General features: G+C 39.8%; 2 protein-coding genes across 2 annotated transcripts; one reads left to right on the forward strand and one right to left on the reverse strand.

Moving 5' to 3' along the window:
• Window positions 1–6996: 6996 nt before the first annotated feature.
• On the reverse strand, window positions 6997–7691 carry LOC131008278 (uncharacterized protein At2g29880-like). Its single transcript, XM_057935167.1, has 3 exons — window positions 7565–7691; window positions 7399–7454; window positions 6997–7314 (listed from the first exon to the last, which is right to left on the reverse strand). The coding sequence occupies exons 1-3, from the start codon at window positions 7689–7691 to the stop codon at window positions 6997–6999; spliced, it is 501 nt and encodes a 166-aa protein (XP_057791150.1).
• A 204-nt stretch (window positions 7692–7895) lies between these two features.
• LOC131025606 (uncharacterized) lies at window positions 7896–8918 on the forward strand. The gene is made up of 2 exons (XM_057955407.1): window positions 7896–8419; window positions 8502–8918. The coding sequence occupies exons 1-2, from the start codon at window positions 8282–8284 to the stop codon at window positions 8748–8750; spliced, it is 387 nt and encodes a 128-aa protein (XP_057811390.1). The 5' UTR covers window positions 7896–8281; the 3' UTR covers window positions 8751–8918.
• Window positions 8919–17062: the final 8144 nt, after the last annotated feature.

Below are 17062 nucleotides of genomic sequence, written 5' to 3' on the forward strand. Positions count from 1 at the left end.
GAGTGTGCTTTAGATGGCACAAAAGTGTGCATCTCACACTTTATTTGGGCTGCTATGATTCGGGCGAAGAAGCGCCCTACTGCCCATGCTTCTTTCGCTACTATTATCACTGGTTTGGCACACAAGTTTGGAGTTCTTGCTGCGACAGAGGGGCCTCAGCATGGTCAGGATGAGCTGCATGGTGAGTACATTGATTATAGTGAGCTCAGAGGAGCTCAATTGATTTCTGACCGATACACGCTGGTTCCTCATGAGAAGAGGAGTTGTGTAGTTAACTACATACACTCCGAGATTGCAGCAGGACGTCAGTCCCCACATTGATCTTGGTGCCGGTCCATCTGGGACCGCTGGTGATGATGAAGAAGAGGAGAACGAAGAAGAAGCTGAAGAGGAAGCCGAAGAGGCAGAGGAAGAAGACGAGGGGAATGGAGAGCGAGCAGCTGGTGGTTCAATGTCGAGAGACTACTATCAGCAAGTTCAGATTGATCTCACATCATTCCGTGCACACTTTGATTCATCCATGGGAGCATTCCGAGCTCATTTTGACTCCTCAATGACATCAATGAGGGATGATATGAATGCTCGCTTTGATGCACAAGACCAGCAGATTGCCGAGTTGCAGCGCCAGTGGGATTCTTGGAGACCACGTTTATGAGTTTTTATATTAATGTTGACATTGTTTTATGAGTTTGGATAATTTTATCTTTTGAACAATGATTAATGTTTGTTTTCATGAATTATGTTTGCATTTGATTCATGAGTTTCATGTTTTCATTACATTTTAATCATGTTATTATGTTTTTATGATCATACAATTTTACATAAATATAACGAATGATGAAATGAAATAAAAAAATATACACAAATATGTAACATAAACAACCCCAAAAAATATGAATTAGGGGATGTATTTGTTTGAGATTTGAGTAAATCCCCAGAATTCGAGCATTCTGACTTGGGCTTTGTCACGGCCGCGCCCGCTAAGGATAGCGAGTTCGGGGAAATCGCGACAAAAAGGGGAGGGGATTTAGGAGCGGGATTAGAAAGGGGCATGTCTAACCTCTTGATGACTCGACATTATATAAGACAATAATTTAAGAACAACAGATATTGATGGAGGTCAAAGGAGAAACATAACATTAACCCAAACGGGTACCTAAGAAGTTTGAGGACATTGTTAAACCATACATATTGTTTTGACGAATAACATGATATCTAGCAAATCAGTGTACGCAGCGGAAAAACAACAACTCGGGCATATGTATGAAGACATATACCCTGCTCTGAAATACTCTTCCTAGATCGACAAAAGCTCCGCTTGCACACCACACCTCCGATCACAGCTCAACCTGCACAATTTAGAAATACATGCAGGGCTAAGTACGAAAGTACTCAGTGGACACATGCCGAAATATACATACATACATACATTTTATTGTCAAGCCTTTCAACAGTAGTAAGATACGAGGGTTTTCCTTTAAAGACTCGTATTTACCAAAAATATCATTTCTTTCATAAATAACCCGGGCAGGCATTTTAACATCATTAATCACCATATCAGTAACTCGTGCCGAGAGGTAGGCCTCCCTCTACGGACACTGTGATCGGCCAACCCGCTAGATGACTCACGATCACAAGGGTGTACATTAATTCCGAAGGGATTTGCGGTCCCATCCAGAATCCGAATTCGATTAGCATCATATAGGTAATTAACAACAAAACATAAAGCATTTAGGCATTGACAATATCATTCAAAAATCTTAAGCATAAATTGGTAACAGTTCTATAATATGGTTTTAGTTTATACGTAAGAAAGCCTCACCTGGTAGTGATGACTCACGTCTAAGCCTTAACTCTTTGCGTTCAACCTTAATTGAAAAGAATAACGCAAGGTCTTAGACCATGGAAAATCTAACATAAATGAGGATGCGTAATGTAATTATGCATGGCTCATATTCTGTTTATTAGACTGAGGTGATACTAAGGGAAATTCTATTTCCCGTTTTTGTTATTAAAGCAATTAAACCTACTAGGTTTCAGTCTCGTGAGATCTAGTATTTACTATATTGATTTGCTCTTTTTAGGGTGTTCTAAATTGCTAATTTAATAATAACTCCCTTCGTGAGTAAAGGAAAAGAAATGAAACTCAAACACCCTAAGTTCTTTCTCTCTCTATCTCACGTCTGCTCTGCCTCATTGTTCTCTGCTCTGGAAAGTCAGCTCTGGCTGCTTGGTCAGCTCTGGCGAGTTTAGCTCGGGAAGTCAGCTCTGGCCTCTGAAGGTCAGCTCTGGCGATTCGCTCGGAAAGTCAGCTCTGGCTTCCGGAAGTCAGCTCTGGTGATTTGGCTCTGGAAAGTCAGCTTTGGCCTCCGAAAGTCAGCTCTGGCGATTTGCTCGGGAAAGTCAACTCTAGTCTCCGAAAGTCAGCTCTGGCGATTTGCTCGGAAAGTCAGCTCTGGCCTCCGAAAGTCAGCTCTGGCGATTTGCTCGGGAAAGTCAGCTCTGGCCTTCGAAAGTCAGCTCTGGATGTTCGGCTCTGCTCTGGTCAGTTCTGCTCTGGTGTTTTCCAGCTCTGCTCTGGAACTTCCAGCTCTGCTCTGGAATTTCCAGCTCTGCTCTGGAACTTCCAGCTCTGCTCTGGCATTTTCTAGCTCTGCTCTGGCATTTCCAGTTCTGTTCTGGCATTTTCAGCTCTGCTTTGGCATTTTCTAGCTCTGCTCTGGCATTTTCTGTTCTGCTCTGGTATTTCTGTTCTGCTCTGGTATTTTCTGGGCAGAACGACGAGGGTTTCCAGTTTCCGAATCAGGGTTCTTCGTCCTTTCTTGCGTCGATTCTCACTCGTACGTCGGCCTAAATCTATTCCTATGTGAGCATGCTGTGCTTGTTCAAGTTCATCTATGTTTAAGGCCTAACGTTCTCGTCGTTTAATCAAGGTTCCAAGCCGTGGGTTCTACCGGAAAAGTGACCTAACATGCTTCTAGTGTTCGTGTTTTTCATGCTAAAAAGAGTAGTAATAGAGGTCGAGAGTTACCTTGTTGTTGCGCGCTTTGGTCGGACAAGCACGATGGTTCCTCGCTTCTTCGATCGTCGAGGTTCAAACTGAAATGAAAGCTATGTTCTTAGGCTGAAAACAGATGGAAGGGAACACGGCGAAGGGAGGAAAAAGGGCCGTGTCTTACCTTGAAAGTGCAGCAAGGGTCTCGGTCTAATCTTCTCCGTGGAAGGCGTCGAGAGAGAGAGAGAGCTCTTGCTGTTGCTGCTGGATTTCAGAGTGCCGAAAGGAGTGAAAGGGTGGCACAAAGGGGTTGAAGGGGAGTTTAAATAGGGGAGCTCGGTTGGTTGTACTCGAGTGCCTAAGGGGGAGGGCTTGGCTGCTAGCCCTGCCATGCGTGGAGTAGGGGAGACTCTTCGGTTGCTCGCCCAATGGAAGGGCTGCTGCTGCTCTGCTGCTGCTGTTGCTGCCGTGCTGTGGAGGTGGAGTGTGGCTCTTCGGCTGCTGCCCAATGGGAGGAGCTGCAGCTGGCGTGCGGAGGGGCAAGGCCTTTCGGCTGCCCAGCCCAAGGCTGCTGCCGTGGCTGCTGCTGCTCTGGCAGTGGAGGTGGCGTGCGGCCCTTCGGCTGCTCGCCCAATGGGGGCTGCTGCCGTGGCCGTGCTCACATCACCCACCTTCTTTCCTTTCTAAAACCTAGGTGTAGCCGAAGTAGAGAGGGAGAGAGGTGTAGAGTCGTGTGATGTGATCTAAGTGAAAGATCTAAATAAAAACCTCTCAGTGTTGGTTTCTCCGAAATAGAGAAACGGGTTTCGTTTTTGCTAAACGATAATGCTAATTAAATCCATAGATTTAATTCGTTCGTTATTCTAATACTTAAATTAAATCCGTAGATTTAATTATCCTCAAAGTCGGAATTAATTCACGACTTGGTAAATCATGCGAAGATAAACTCCATCTTGATAAATAACACAACTTAGCTAAGTTGGTTATAACTCGGATTAATAATCATTCATCAATTCAAAGATTCTCATCGCGGTCTTAAACACGTGTGGTGAATTAGGAACCAACACCTAAACTATAAGATGTAAAGTATGGACTATACCTAGTGGAGATGATCGGAACGAGTGGAGTAAAGTGATCGGAAACTTTGCACGAAGGAGAAAATAACTGTTGTATTCGAAAATATGAGATAACGTGTCGGTAATACATGAGCTGAGGTCTATTTATAGATTACAATTGAGGGTAAAAAGGTAAAATCATTATCCACGCATGCTCCTTGCGTGGTCGGAGGGTATAACAGTAACTTCGTCTTTACGCGGGAGCTCTTTCCGCGCCTTCTAGCATTTCTCTGGCGGGGGTGACTCCTCTAGTGATGATGACTTCTCTGGCGAAGATGACTCCTCTTGGCGAAAGATGACTCCTCTGGCGAAGAGTGACTCCTCTGGCGAAGAGTGACTCCTCTGGCGAAGAATGACTCCTCTGGCGAAGAGTGACTCCTCTGGCGAAGGCGGCCTCTCTGGCAAAGGTGGCTCCTCTGGCGAGGGCGACTTCTCTGACGAACACGATTCCTCTGGCAAGAGCCATTCCTCTGGTGGATGAGTTGTCTCTGACATATGAAATCCCTCTAGCAAGAATGATTCTTCTGACCAGTATGATTCCTCTGATGAAGATGATTCCTCTGATTTGCACCCCTTCTCTACTTTGCACATATCACTCCTCATCAACGTGAAAATAAATATAGCACACTGTTAGCTAAGTGACTTTGTCACCAAGATTCATAAATTCAGAAACATAATAGAAAACATAAAACTTCAATTACTCGCAGATAGGTAAATAAACACACAATACTGTAATTAAAATACTGATAAAAGAGCGGGTTACTACAGGCTTCCAGCGGCCGCTGGAAGCCCAAGTCAGAATGCTCGAATTCTGTAAATCCCAAACAAATACCCCCTAATTCATGCTCAATTCCGTGGATTTCATCAAATCCCCAACTAATACACCCCTAATTATATAATTCATGCTCAATAAAATCAACCAATATCCATTAAAAAAAAATCTAAAAATAACGTCAACATCCATAAAACATCCAACATTGAAAAAAAAATGTTAATTCAACCACATCCATCAAAATACCGCCCTAAATATTATCTTCGGTCTCCGCCTGACCGTCTTGATCGGTTTCAGATATGTGTCTATTTTGCCATATAGCATTAGCAATATTTGTTCTCCATATGTTCGCTTCATTCCGCTGGGACAATTGGCTTTGAGAAAAATATTCCAAAATGTCTGTATTGTTCTCAACATCTGGTGCAACATTTCCTTCTTCAACCTCGACTGGAAATTCATCAGAACGACACTCCTTTCGGAGAAAGTTATGCAATCCAGCACAAGCCAAAACTAACTCTGCTTGTGTTTGAAATGGGAACGGATGAGCTGTTTTAAAAATTGAGAAACGTGATTTGAAGATTCCAAAAATGCGTTCAATCACGTTTCGCAATGATGCGTGTCGAAGATTGAACAACTCATCTGCATTTCTTGGATGACGATCGTCACCACCGAAATCTTTGAGATGATATCGAACACCACGTAACGGAGCCAAAAACTGACGACGATTAGCAAATCCACAATCTACTGGAAATTATTTACCTTGAGGCACGTGGAGTCCATTTGGTCTAGACAATGCATCCCTTAAAATTTTGGAATCATGGGCTGAGCCTTCCCATCCACTAAGCACATAGATGAACTGCAAATCAAAGTTGCAAGCTGCCAAAACATTTTGCGAATTCACCCCATGAAGGTTACGATAACAGCTCACGTCTTTACCTCTTATCATGGCCGGGATATGAGTGCCATCTATAGCCCCGATACAATCCTAAAATATGAGTGGTGAATGTGTTATACAAAAACCAAAAATATTTAATATAATACAAGAGCAGAAATATTATACCTTGAAGTAAGGATAAAATCTGTACTTTCCCGAATTTTAGCGGGTATTGCGCCAGTCGGCTTAACCATCATGTCCGGTGCTATGGTGTTCAATGCTCTCAAGATTTTGTTGAAGTTCTGACTAGCAGCAAAATGCGAACGACCAAACCTTTCACGAACGTTACAATAACGATCGTTGTGCCCTACAATGATGAGGAATGTTGCCAACATTTCTTCAACAGTTGTGTATCGTGTATCATCCACATGGGCTTTCTCCCTAATGATCTGGCATAATTTGATGAAGACGTCAGGATACATTCTATACAACTGTCGAAACTGGCTCGGATCTCCATCCATCATTCTCGTAATAAAAACGGAATCCTTCCCTAGTCTTTGGTCGTCGCATCAGAGCGTTGTCAGCAGTCGGATGTAGCGTCATAATATTTCCCAATAGAGTGATAACTACCTTAGCTGCTTCCATCAGTTGCCTAACAAGATCAGAAAGTTCAATCTCCATCTCTATTTCGATTTCATCCTCAAGTTCTTCATCTATGTCTTCTTCAATTGCAATGTTAATTTTATCTTCATAATTCATGCTGTCATTTTAAACAATGAAACAATAATTGAAATAAGAATAAAAGGGACTCACAAAAAATAGCCTTTTAAAAATACTCATAAAATTCAACCACATCCATCAACAAAATAAAGTATTAAAACATAAAACCAACAAAACAATGTACTCATAAAAATATGGTGAAACAAAAATAAAAACATAGTTCAAAAAACATGACTAAACTATACTCTATTTCCTAGTCTTGGATTCTATCCATCTTTTGCGTTCAGGAACAGTCATTTTCATAAATCCATCTTTTTGTGACTTTGTAACAAGCAAGTCAAATGTTGTGTAGCGGGCATCTTCACTCAAATCAGGAATTTCTTTGATAACATCCCAAGTTGTATAACCTTTTTCTTTTTCTCTTCTCTCCAGCATAGTATCTCGTTTCACGAAGAGGCTTTCAACTCGATCCATTGTGCTAGTGACTTTTTTAATTTCTACCATGAGCTCCTGATGCGAACTATTTTCTGCTTCTTTTGGCGGGAGCTCTTCTCTGAGTGGACTCCACAGGCACTTCAGTGGACTCCAAAGGTGATTTGGAGCCGGATAATGGTGGATCATCTTCACCCAGTACTACAAACGCCTCATTAGCAGCATCGTAATTCAACTCCTCAATGAGCGGACCTCTACTTTCATCAACTCCTATTGTCCTAGCATCAGTAGCACTGCCCACTCCAATTGCGTTTCTTCCTACAGCTACACCGTTTCCAACAGCAAGCCTCAAGTCATCAAAATTCGAAAAACTCCCAGTGCGTAAGTATGCATCTTTTGGGTGAGCCTAAAATAATAAATAAGAAAATTATTAATTAACTATATTATTAAAATAACATTGTGTTTAAAAAATAATTGATAACAAATTTACCTCTATATACGCATCCCATACTTCATCTGGGGCCGTGAATATGCAGTCCAACTGCTCTTAAACCATTTGATACGACCTTGGTAGTGATTATAATTTTTATTGCACCTAAGTTTTTCATTCAGAACAGGCAATATCCTTTCCTCTACTGTGGCTTTGCTAAATATACCACTATTATCGCGCCATCCCCTATGTGCAGACTCAACCAGAATATCTAACAATGCATCACTTTGTTCCTTTGTCCAGGCTTCATACACTGCCCTTTTTTTGGAATCTTGTGGTTGAGAGTCTCCCATAATAATATTACTAGACACCGAAAATAAATACAGATACAGTACTATATCAATGAATAAAAATAAAAAATAAAAAACATCAACAAAAAACTAAAAATCAACTCACATGCAATAGAAACACAACATACAGTTGCTAACAATTTATAAAGGTACAAGATTCATGCTATAGAAAAATTGCATAATTAAAATAATATGAAGATATAAAATTTAGGGTTAAATGCATGTAATATCACGAACTTATGCCGAAATCCATATTTAGCACGAACTTCAAAAGTTCCAATTTATATGGCTAACTATACCCCGTGTCCAATTTTAACACCGTTTTTTTCTCCCCCCAAATTGAATCCTACGTGTCAATGACGTGTCTTGCCGGCACAAGCTTTACTATTTTCCGGCCGGTAATCAAAACGCATCGTTTTTAATAATAAAAAACGATGTCGTTTTCAATAAAGTCTGAATCAATTAAAATTCTTCCACAAAGACTTTGGAACCCTAATTGTCTATTCTGAAACGGATCTTCTTCACCTCCACAATCTTCAAAATACACAATAAATTAGGGTCATCTTCTTCCTCCGAGATCTTCCTAATTTAGAATGTCATCTACTTCGTCGTTCTCGTCATATGGTAGCCATGTGGGAGTTACCTGCATTTGCAAGAAGCCCGCAAAGGTCGAAACTGCAAGAACCTCCAAAAATCCGGGACGGCTCTTTTATGGTTGTCGATATCGCGAGGTAATTCTTAGTGTGTTAAGAATTCGAGTTCTTCGAGCAATTTTGTGGTGTTGCTGATTTTTTTTTTAAAATCGATGGGCAGTGCAATTTTTTCCAATGGGTTGATGAAGGTTGTGGGTATATGGAGAATTGCTCACAAGAGATGAACATTTGGATTGGAGAAAATCTAAGACTTCGTAGACAGCTTGACCAACTTTCACAGAGGATTCACGATTTGGAGGCAATGAATGTTGGTTTGAAGGTGAAGAACTCGATGATTAAGAGACAAGCAGCTCGGCTCCGCCTTGGCTGCATTTGTTTGGCCATTTGGCTCATCTATGTTCTTCTTTAAAGTATTGTGTAGAAGTATTTCATCTTGGCAATGGAATGGAATTTGAAGAATTTTTTGTCATTTTGCTCATCTATGTACTAGTAGAAGTATTTCATCTTGGCAATGAAAATCCTTTATGTAATTGAAGTTCTGTAATTCAAGTAATGAAATGGAAGTTGAAGTATTGCATCTTGGTTTCAACCTATAGCATCAGTGTGCATATACCTATAAATTCACATATCATGTAGAAACTTGACATTGAAAATTACCTTAACAAAACCAAACACATCAATTGTCATCAAAGAGTTTCATGTCTTACATAATCCCCAACCTAGCGATAGTATATGTCTCAAAAGGTGGTTACAAAAACTGATATGCATCAAATGTCATACATAATTCACAAAAACTGAAATCAGTTGGCCAATCTACTCGACAACACTTTCTTGTGTTCCTTGATCTCCTTCACCCGTTGCTCCACTACTTCCAGCTGCAGAATTTGCCCTCGGTCTCCCCCTTTGCCTTGGTTGGATGAATGTAGTTGTAGTACCAGTCGACAAATACATGTTTTCCTCCGTGATGGATGTACAATCCAAATACCCAAATCGATCTCTATCCAATCCAGTGAATAACTTATAAACCCCCCCAGAATAAGCATTAGTATTACCCATTTCAATAAGTTTTCCTCCGTGATGGATGTACAATCCAAATGTGTCCCTGAATATGAAAATGAAATGGGTTATTATCAATATAAACCCTAACTGGAAATACAAACTAAAAGAAACCCTAATGGAATCTACTCAATATTCTATTGTGATAGCTACACGACGAGTTTCAAAGAATTAAACAAATCAAACATTGCCCTACCTGTCTGCCATTTTCCAAACACCTTCCGCATACAACGAAGACGGAGTTCCTTTTTGTTCAGAGTTGTCTTCTTCGCGTAAGGGACCACAACAAAGGGATATTCTTTTTCTTCAAGCTTGAGAATGATGCTTCGTTAAAAATGAGCCGCAATCCCTAAATCAATTTTGGAATTAAGTCTTTTCGTCTTCTCCACTTTGAAACGACGGCGTTCCCTCTAATGACGCGTCACTAGTTAGACACGTCATTTACACGTAGGATTAGTAGATCGCCGGATTAATAATCGGCACTTAAATTGACTAAAACGGTGTTAAAATTGGACACGGGGTATAGTTAGCCATATAAATTGGAACTTTTGAAGTTCGTGCTAAATATGGATTTCGGCATAAGTTCGTGATATTACATGCATTTAACCCTAAAATTTATGAAAAAATACCTGGCTAATAGCTAATATAGAACCCTAAACTTGTCTTCTTTTTTGAAGGGGGTGTAGGTGTCTGTCGAATGTGGAATGAGAGGGGAAAAAAACCGAAGATGGGTATTTAAAAGCGTTGCTGGGCTGGGCTGGGCTGCCTGGGCCCAGCGGCCGCTGGGAACCCAGTGCACGCTCAAATCCAGCGTCTGCTGGACTCTCTCAACGGTGGCTGAGTTCCAGCGCTCGCTGGCTTCTTGGCCGCGGGCGTTGGAACTCAGCGCTCGCTCAAAACTTCATGGATTTCAATTCTCGTGGTTCTTGGCCGGATTTCGTCGTGTGTATTTTTTGGATGAAATCCATGAAAGTCATTCCGGATTTTAAGTCAATGGAATAACGAATACACCTAAATTTGTATGGATTTTAAAAAGTCTGAAACGAATACACCCAAATTTCTGCAGACTTTTAACAGTCTTGAACGAATACACCCAGACTTTTAAAATCCATAGAAATCCATAAAATTCCACAACGAATACACCCCCCTTAGTTTTAAACACAAAAACTTATCTTTTCGATTTTCCAGATAGAGGAATAATAATCTAGCTAGGATAGGCATTGATAATAACCAGTCTCTGTGGAATACGACCTTGCTTGCTACTGTACACAATTGCACCCGTACACTTGCGGCGTGTCAAATAAAATAGCGAACATAATCCAAAGGGCATCACTGTGAACTCGTAATGTCCGTAACGCGTTCGAAAAGCTGTCTTTGGGATGTCTTCTCTTTTCATCCTGAGTTGGTGGTAACCAGATCTTAGGTCAATCTTGGAAAACACACCGGCTCCTCTCAACTGATCGAACAGGTCGTCTATCCTCAGAAGAGGATATCTATTCTTTATTGTTAGCTTGTTCAATTCCCTATAGTCGATACACATCCTTAGTGAACCGTCTTTCTTCCTAACGAATAGGACTGGTGCTCCCCACGGTGATACGCTAGGCTGTATGAAACCTAGATCCAACAGTTCTTGTAGTTGCACTTTCAATTCTTGTAACTCCGGCGGAGCCATTCTGTAAGGTGCCTTGGATACTGGCACTGCTCCAGGTTCTAGATCTATCGTGAATTCTAATTGTCGGTCTGGTGGCAAACCGAGCAATTCTTCAGGAAAAACATCTTTGAACTTTCGAACTACGCGCTTCTTCGATTGTTTTCTCTACCTCATGTCCTCCTGTCAAATTGACTAGGAAAGCCTGACATTCTCCCTTCCTCATTATCTTTGTGGCCTTCATTGCTGAAATCACTGGTACCATTCCCTCCATTCTTATGCCATGAAAACTTGTCTTTTCCTTTCCCAGGGCTTCCTCCAGTTCCCTCGTTACACTTTCTTTTTCCTTTACCACCATCTTGAGGTGGTACGAATCCAGACTGTCCCGGAGCTTTTCCGTTCTCCCTTGGTAGCAATGACTCAATTGTGAGAGCCCTGCTCAAAGTTTGTGCATAAGTGAGACCTTCCTGGCTTGCTAGGGAGATTGATATCTTGTGGCGCAATCCGTTCCTAAATTTCTCGGCGTGTTTCTCATCAGTGTCCACTAAGAGTGGAGCATATCTCGACAGCTGGTTAAAGGTCCCATCATATATATATATATATATATATATCGGGAAGGGCTACCGTGAAAACACTTCTTAAAATAAAAATAAAAACATTTACAAATTCATCCAACAGGGTTACGAATTGTGAAAAATAAATGTTTGCTACCTTTGAGATTCGAACTCAGGACCACGAATTCATCTAACAGGGTTACGAATCAACCGTTGATCTTGATGATCTAAGGGCTGAAAATTGTTTATATTTTATATTTTAAGATGTTTTTATTTTAGTCCTACCCTATATCTATATATTAATATATATATATATATATATATATATATATATATATATATATATAATTGGTAAAAGCTTTTAGGGGTATTTAAGGTAAAATATATTTTTATTTTTAATATTGTGACTATTTAATTTTGGCCACATTGATTCGTATAAATTTGATCCAAATAGATATATCCTTATTAAAAATAGTGTATATAAATATATAAGTATTTAATTTTGTGAATAAGGTGAAATGTTACAGTTTTATTAAGGACATTCTCACGTGGAAAGAACCTAACTGAAAATGAGACATTTTCTTTTCTGAGAGTGAAAATGAGACATTTTCAATATCATAATTAAGATAGTCAAAGCGATAGCTCCACCAAACCACACTTAGGGGAAAAGTTGGGCGATATTACTGATCTCGATTTTCATTGACGAATTATAATTCCAATTTGATTGAATTAACCTTGGTTTGTTTCGGGAAAGAGTCTTTGGTACGGTAATTAGTTACTCTGAAATAAGTATCAAAACCTGCACTTTAAATCTCGACTAATAAATTTTAGATTTTTTCTTGCAATAAATCCATGCAGCATGTGGTCACCCCCAAAGTAGATTAATAAGGTAAATTTTAATTTAATTTTTTATAAAAATAAAATTTAATAATTTTACCTTTTCTTTTTTTGATTTTTTATTTATTTTTATTTTTTTTAAAAAATAAAAAAGTTAAAAAAATTACAAGAAAATAACTATAATGTAGACAATACAGTAAAATAATTATATCTTATTTTTATTTTAAAAAAGTTAAATAAATTAAAAGTTTTATTATTTAATTAATTTATTTATGAGTGGCTTTGTTAAAAGTTGATTAATGTGAACCAGGGGGCTTAGCCCACTGGCCACCGGGTCCTCACTTAAGTGAAGTGACCCGGGTTCGATCCCTCTTGGGAGCGAATTGGAGATTGGGGAGATATAAGGTGAATTTTGGTGAATGGAGAGATAAGGTGGTTCTTGGAGTGGATGGGGAACTAACTACTAACATCTAACATGACTTTGCCCGATCAAAAAAAAAAAAAAAGTTGATTAATGTGTATGGGAGGTTGTTGTAAAATACTGGATTGGTGAATCTAGGCTGCTCGTCTTGTCGATTTCACTAAATTTTAGTTTTAATCAAATTTATTTAACTTTTGATCAAATTTTAATTTTGCACATCATATATACAAAAAAAAGTTCTATAAATTACCGTAACACCCCGATTTTAGGAAATAGAAATATTGGTAAAAAAAAAAAAAGCGATAAAAGGGCCTATTTTGGATAAATAGAGATTAACGCAAAAACACGCTATTTCACAATGATAAATTTCAAAGATCAGTAGTTTTGTTCCACATCTACGACAACGAATGAGTCAAACATTCATGCTAATTGAAATAAGATATTTGAATCCATGTTCAACCCATGATACTTAGAATCAACATTAGGTCTAAGACATAAAGAAATAGATTATACTATGAATAAGTTTTGGAGCGAAGACAAAATGAAATGGAAACCCTCGTGATTCATTGTACCCATGATACTAAAATGCCATCATTTATTTGTACAATGGTTCAAATACTCCCACATAGGAGTGTGCATTGGATCAAAGTCAGTTGGATCAAAGAGGGTGACCTGAATACCAGTTTCTACCATAAAGTCATTGTTGGGAGAAGGAAGAAAAATGAAATTGATGGGCTGTCGTTGGAGAACAGATGGATTGAGGACCCGAATATCATTAAAGAAAAGGTCAAGTCGTTCTATGAAAACCTCTTCAGGAAGGGGAAGCGAGTCCTTCCTATCCTCCCCATGGACTACGCTACCCGAAAACTGTCAGCAGCAAACAGTGGCATTGATCAAGCCTTTCTCGGAATTAGAAATTAAAGATGCTATCTGGAGCTGCGATGGAGACAAAAGTCTGGGACTAAACGGTTTTAATCTCACCTTTTGGAAAACGTCGTGGAAGGTTATCAAGAAAGAGTTTATCCAGGTGATGGGTGAATTCTTTGCAAACGGCAAAATCCCCCGGGGCTGTCGTACTCATCCTTAAGAAAGAGGGAGCAACATATCTTGATGAATTCAGACCCATCTCGCTCATCAGCAGCCTCTATAAAGTCATTGCCAAGATTCTGGCGAATAGGTTGAAGACAATTATAGACTCTATCATTTCGAATAATCAAAGTACCTTCATTCGAGGGCATTTCATCCTCGATGGGGTCGTTATTCTGAATGAGGCCATTGCGGAGAGGCGAAGAAGAGAAGGAAGAGGAGAATCATTTTTAAAGTGGATTTTGCTAAGGCTTACGACTCAGTGGAGTGGGACTATTTGGACACGATGCTTGAAATGATGAACTTTGATCCTCTTTGGAGAAAGTGGCTGAGAGGCTGCATCTCTTCGGCTTCGGCTAACGTCCTCGTTAATGGATCTCCATCTGGTGAATTAAGCCTGGAGAAAGGGCTTCGACAGGGGGACCCGTTATCTCCGTTTCTTTTCCTTATTGCGGCCGAAGGCTTGCATTCTCTGATTATGTGAGCCGTGGAGATCGGCCTTGTGCAGCCTTCTGAGTTGGGAAACGATTGCATTACGATCTCACACTTCCAATATGCTGATGATACAGTCTTTCTGTTAGCGGACGATGAAATGAACGCTAAAGCGATTAAATCCATTCTGAGATTGTTCCAGCTACTTTCGGGGCTCGCGGTGAACTTCAAAAAGAGCAGCCTCATGGGAATTGGGATCGATGCAAATAAAATCAAGAGGATGGCGTCAGTTTTAAGTTGTGATGTCGGCTCCACTCCTTCAAATACCTTGGTATTAAGGTTGGCGGGAATTGCAAAAAGGTGGTGGACTGGAACTATCTAGTAGAAAAGGTGAAGAAGAAAATTGATTCTTGGAAGAATAGGAAACTATCTCTAGCCGGACGTGTCACTTTGGTGAAAGCGGTTCTACTGTCCATTCCAATTTACCAGCTCACCTTTTCCTTAATCCCAAAAGCAACTATAAGTACTCTGAAGTCCTTGTTTGGCAACTTTATGTGGGGTGGGGGTGTTTGTAAAAGTTCGATTGCGTGGGTGAAGTGGAGTGTTTTGTGTTCTCCAAAAAATGGGGGGGAGGGGGTTGGGTTTCAAGAATATTGAGTGGTTTAATCAAGCTCTTGTGGTAAAGTGGTTTTGGCGTTATCTCACTGGGAGGGAGCTACTATGGGCGAGAGTAGTTAGATCTATCTATGGAGACATCGACTGGGGTGAGGCGGGGGTGGGGTGCTCGGGGAGAGGCAGGTTTAGAGATGGGTGGTGGCCTAGGATTCTGTCAGTGGCGGGAGGGGCGAGCGAATCTTGGTTTCTTGATAACATTAGGTCTAAGATTGGGGATGAGAAGTCCATAAACTTCTGGAGTCATAGGTGGGTAGGTTTAAAACCTCTAAAGTTAGTTTTCCCTAAATTATTTCACCTCTGCGCCAACAAGAAAGCCCTTCTTTGTGAGTCGGGTAGATGGGAGAACGGGGGGTGGATTTAGGAGTTGAGGTGGAGACGTGAGCTATTCGAGAGGAAGAAAGAGGGAGTTGGGTAGTTGGTTCGTGTCATCTCTGCTGTTAAGATTATTGCAGGTACCGAAGATGGATGGTCTTGGAGCGCCGCCTCAGGTGGAGTCTATACAGCGAGATCAACATATGAAGTGATCAAAGAGATACATAATGAGACGCCAGCAGCAGCTGAAGGCAAGGAGCTTCGGTCGAAGGTTTGGAGAATTCCAGTTCCCCATAAAGTGAGAGTCACCACGTGGAGAATTCTTCAAAACAGACTTCCTACTTGCTCTAATTCTACTCGCCTTTACTTTATGCTTTTAATTCTGCCTAGGTTTAATAGTTTATTTCTGCTTCGTATTTATGTTTTGTTCTGTTCTGCCTAGTTAATTTTTAGTTAAGTTTTTATTCACAAACTTTAGTTAAATTAGAATAATCAAACTTTACTTTACTGCTTAAATTCTGCCTAGGGTTAATAATATATTTATGCTTTAGTATTTGAGTTTCGCCTAGATAATTCTTAAGTTTAATTTCAAGTTAAGTTTTAATTTCAAGCTTTAGTTTAATTTTACTGCTTTTAAACGACAATCTTTACTGCTTTCTTGTTATACAAGTAGAAGCCCTTTAAGATCTTCCTTGAGAGATGACTTTGGGTCAACTTACCATTGCTAGAGTGTCCTTGTCCTATTGCAAGTCAATTTAGATGTGTTTTAGGTTGAGTCAGATATCATGTATGATCAGTTGCAACTCTTGTACTTGTTTAAGAACAATCCTTTCGACTACCATCTTGAATTCCAAGAATCGTTTGACGATGAACTTTTTCAAGTCGGCATCTTCCGCCTTATATTTTATCTCTAATGAGTTCCATAACTCACTTGAAGTCTTGGAAACAGAATAAACACTATAGAGTATATTATCTAGCCCATTTGGAATATAGTTGTGACATAGAAAATCACAATGATTCCACACATCCAGCGCAGTTCGTTGTTGCTCATCAGTCTTATCCACCCCACAGTTGGAGGTGACTCTTTTAGAAATCGAGTTAAATTGAGAGTAGTAAGGTAGAAAAACATTTTAGACTACCAACACTTAAAATCAGAATTGAGATTTTTCTGACTTTTCGACGAGAACCGGGGCGTTCGGAATGTTGCTAACTAGGACGTTCGAAACTTGACTAATATTGCTACTTCTTATCTCCATCTCCGACAAGAATTTTTTGTATTGCGATTGTTAGATTTGGTATGTGTTGAGATAATAATAAGCAAAGTAACAATGTAAAAATGTACAATGAATAACAATAATAATAATAATAATAATAATAATAATAATAATAATAATAATGAAACGAAAATAATAACGTTATCTTTATTGACGAACCGATGCAAGAGTTAGACTCTTTATCTGCAAGACAAAAATGCTCTGCTACTGCTGCTTGCGGTCTATAGCATATGTGCCTAAGATACAACGGCTAAGTTGAACAGATATGTTGTACCACATATCAATATTTCGGCGAATTTCTTGATATCCGGGACTGAATATCACTTCTAGGACTCAAAATATATGTAAAATATGATAAATCATTCGAATACGATCTAAATGATATGCTGAATGAAAGATTCGGACCATGGGAGGGCCTCCTATTTA

The sequence above is a fragment of the Salvia miltiorrhiza genome, chromosome 1, assembly GCF_028751815.1.
Source record: "Salvia miltiorrhiza cultivar Shanhuang (shh) chromosome 1, IMPLAD_Smil_shh, whole genome shotgun sequence".
Taxonomy (NCBI): Eukaryota; Viridiplantae; Streptophyta; class Magnoliopsida; order Lamiales; family Lamiaceae; genus Salvia; species Salvia miltiorrhiza.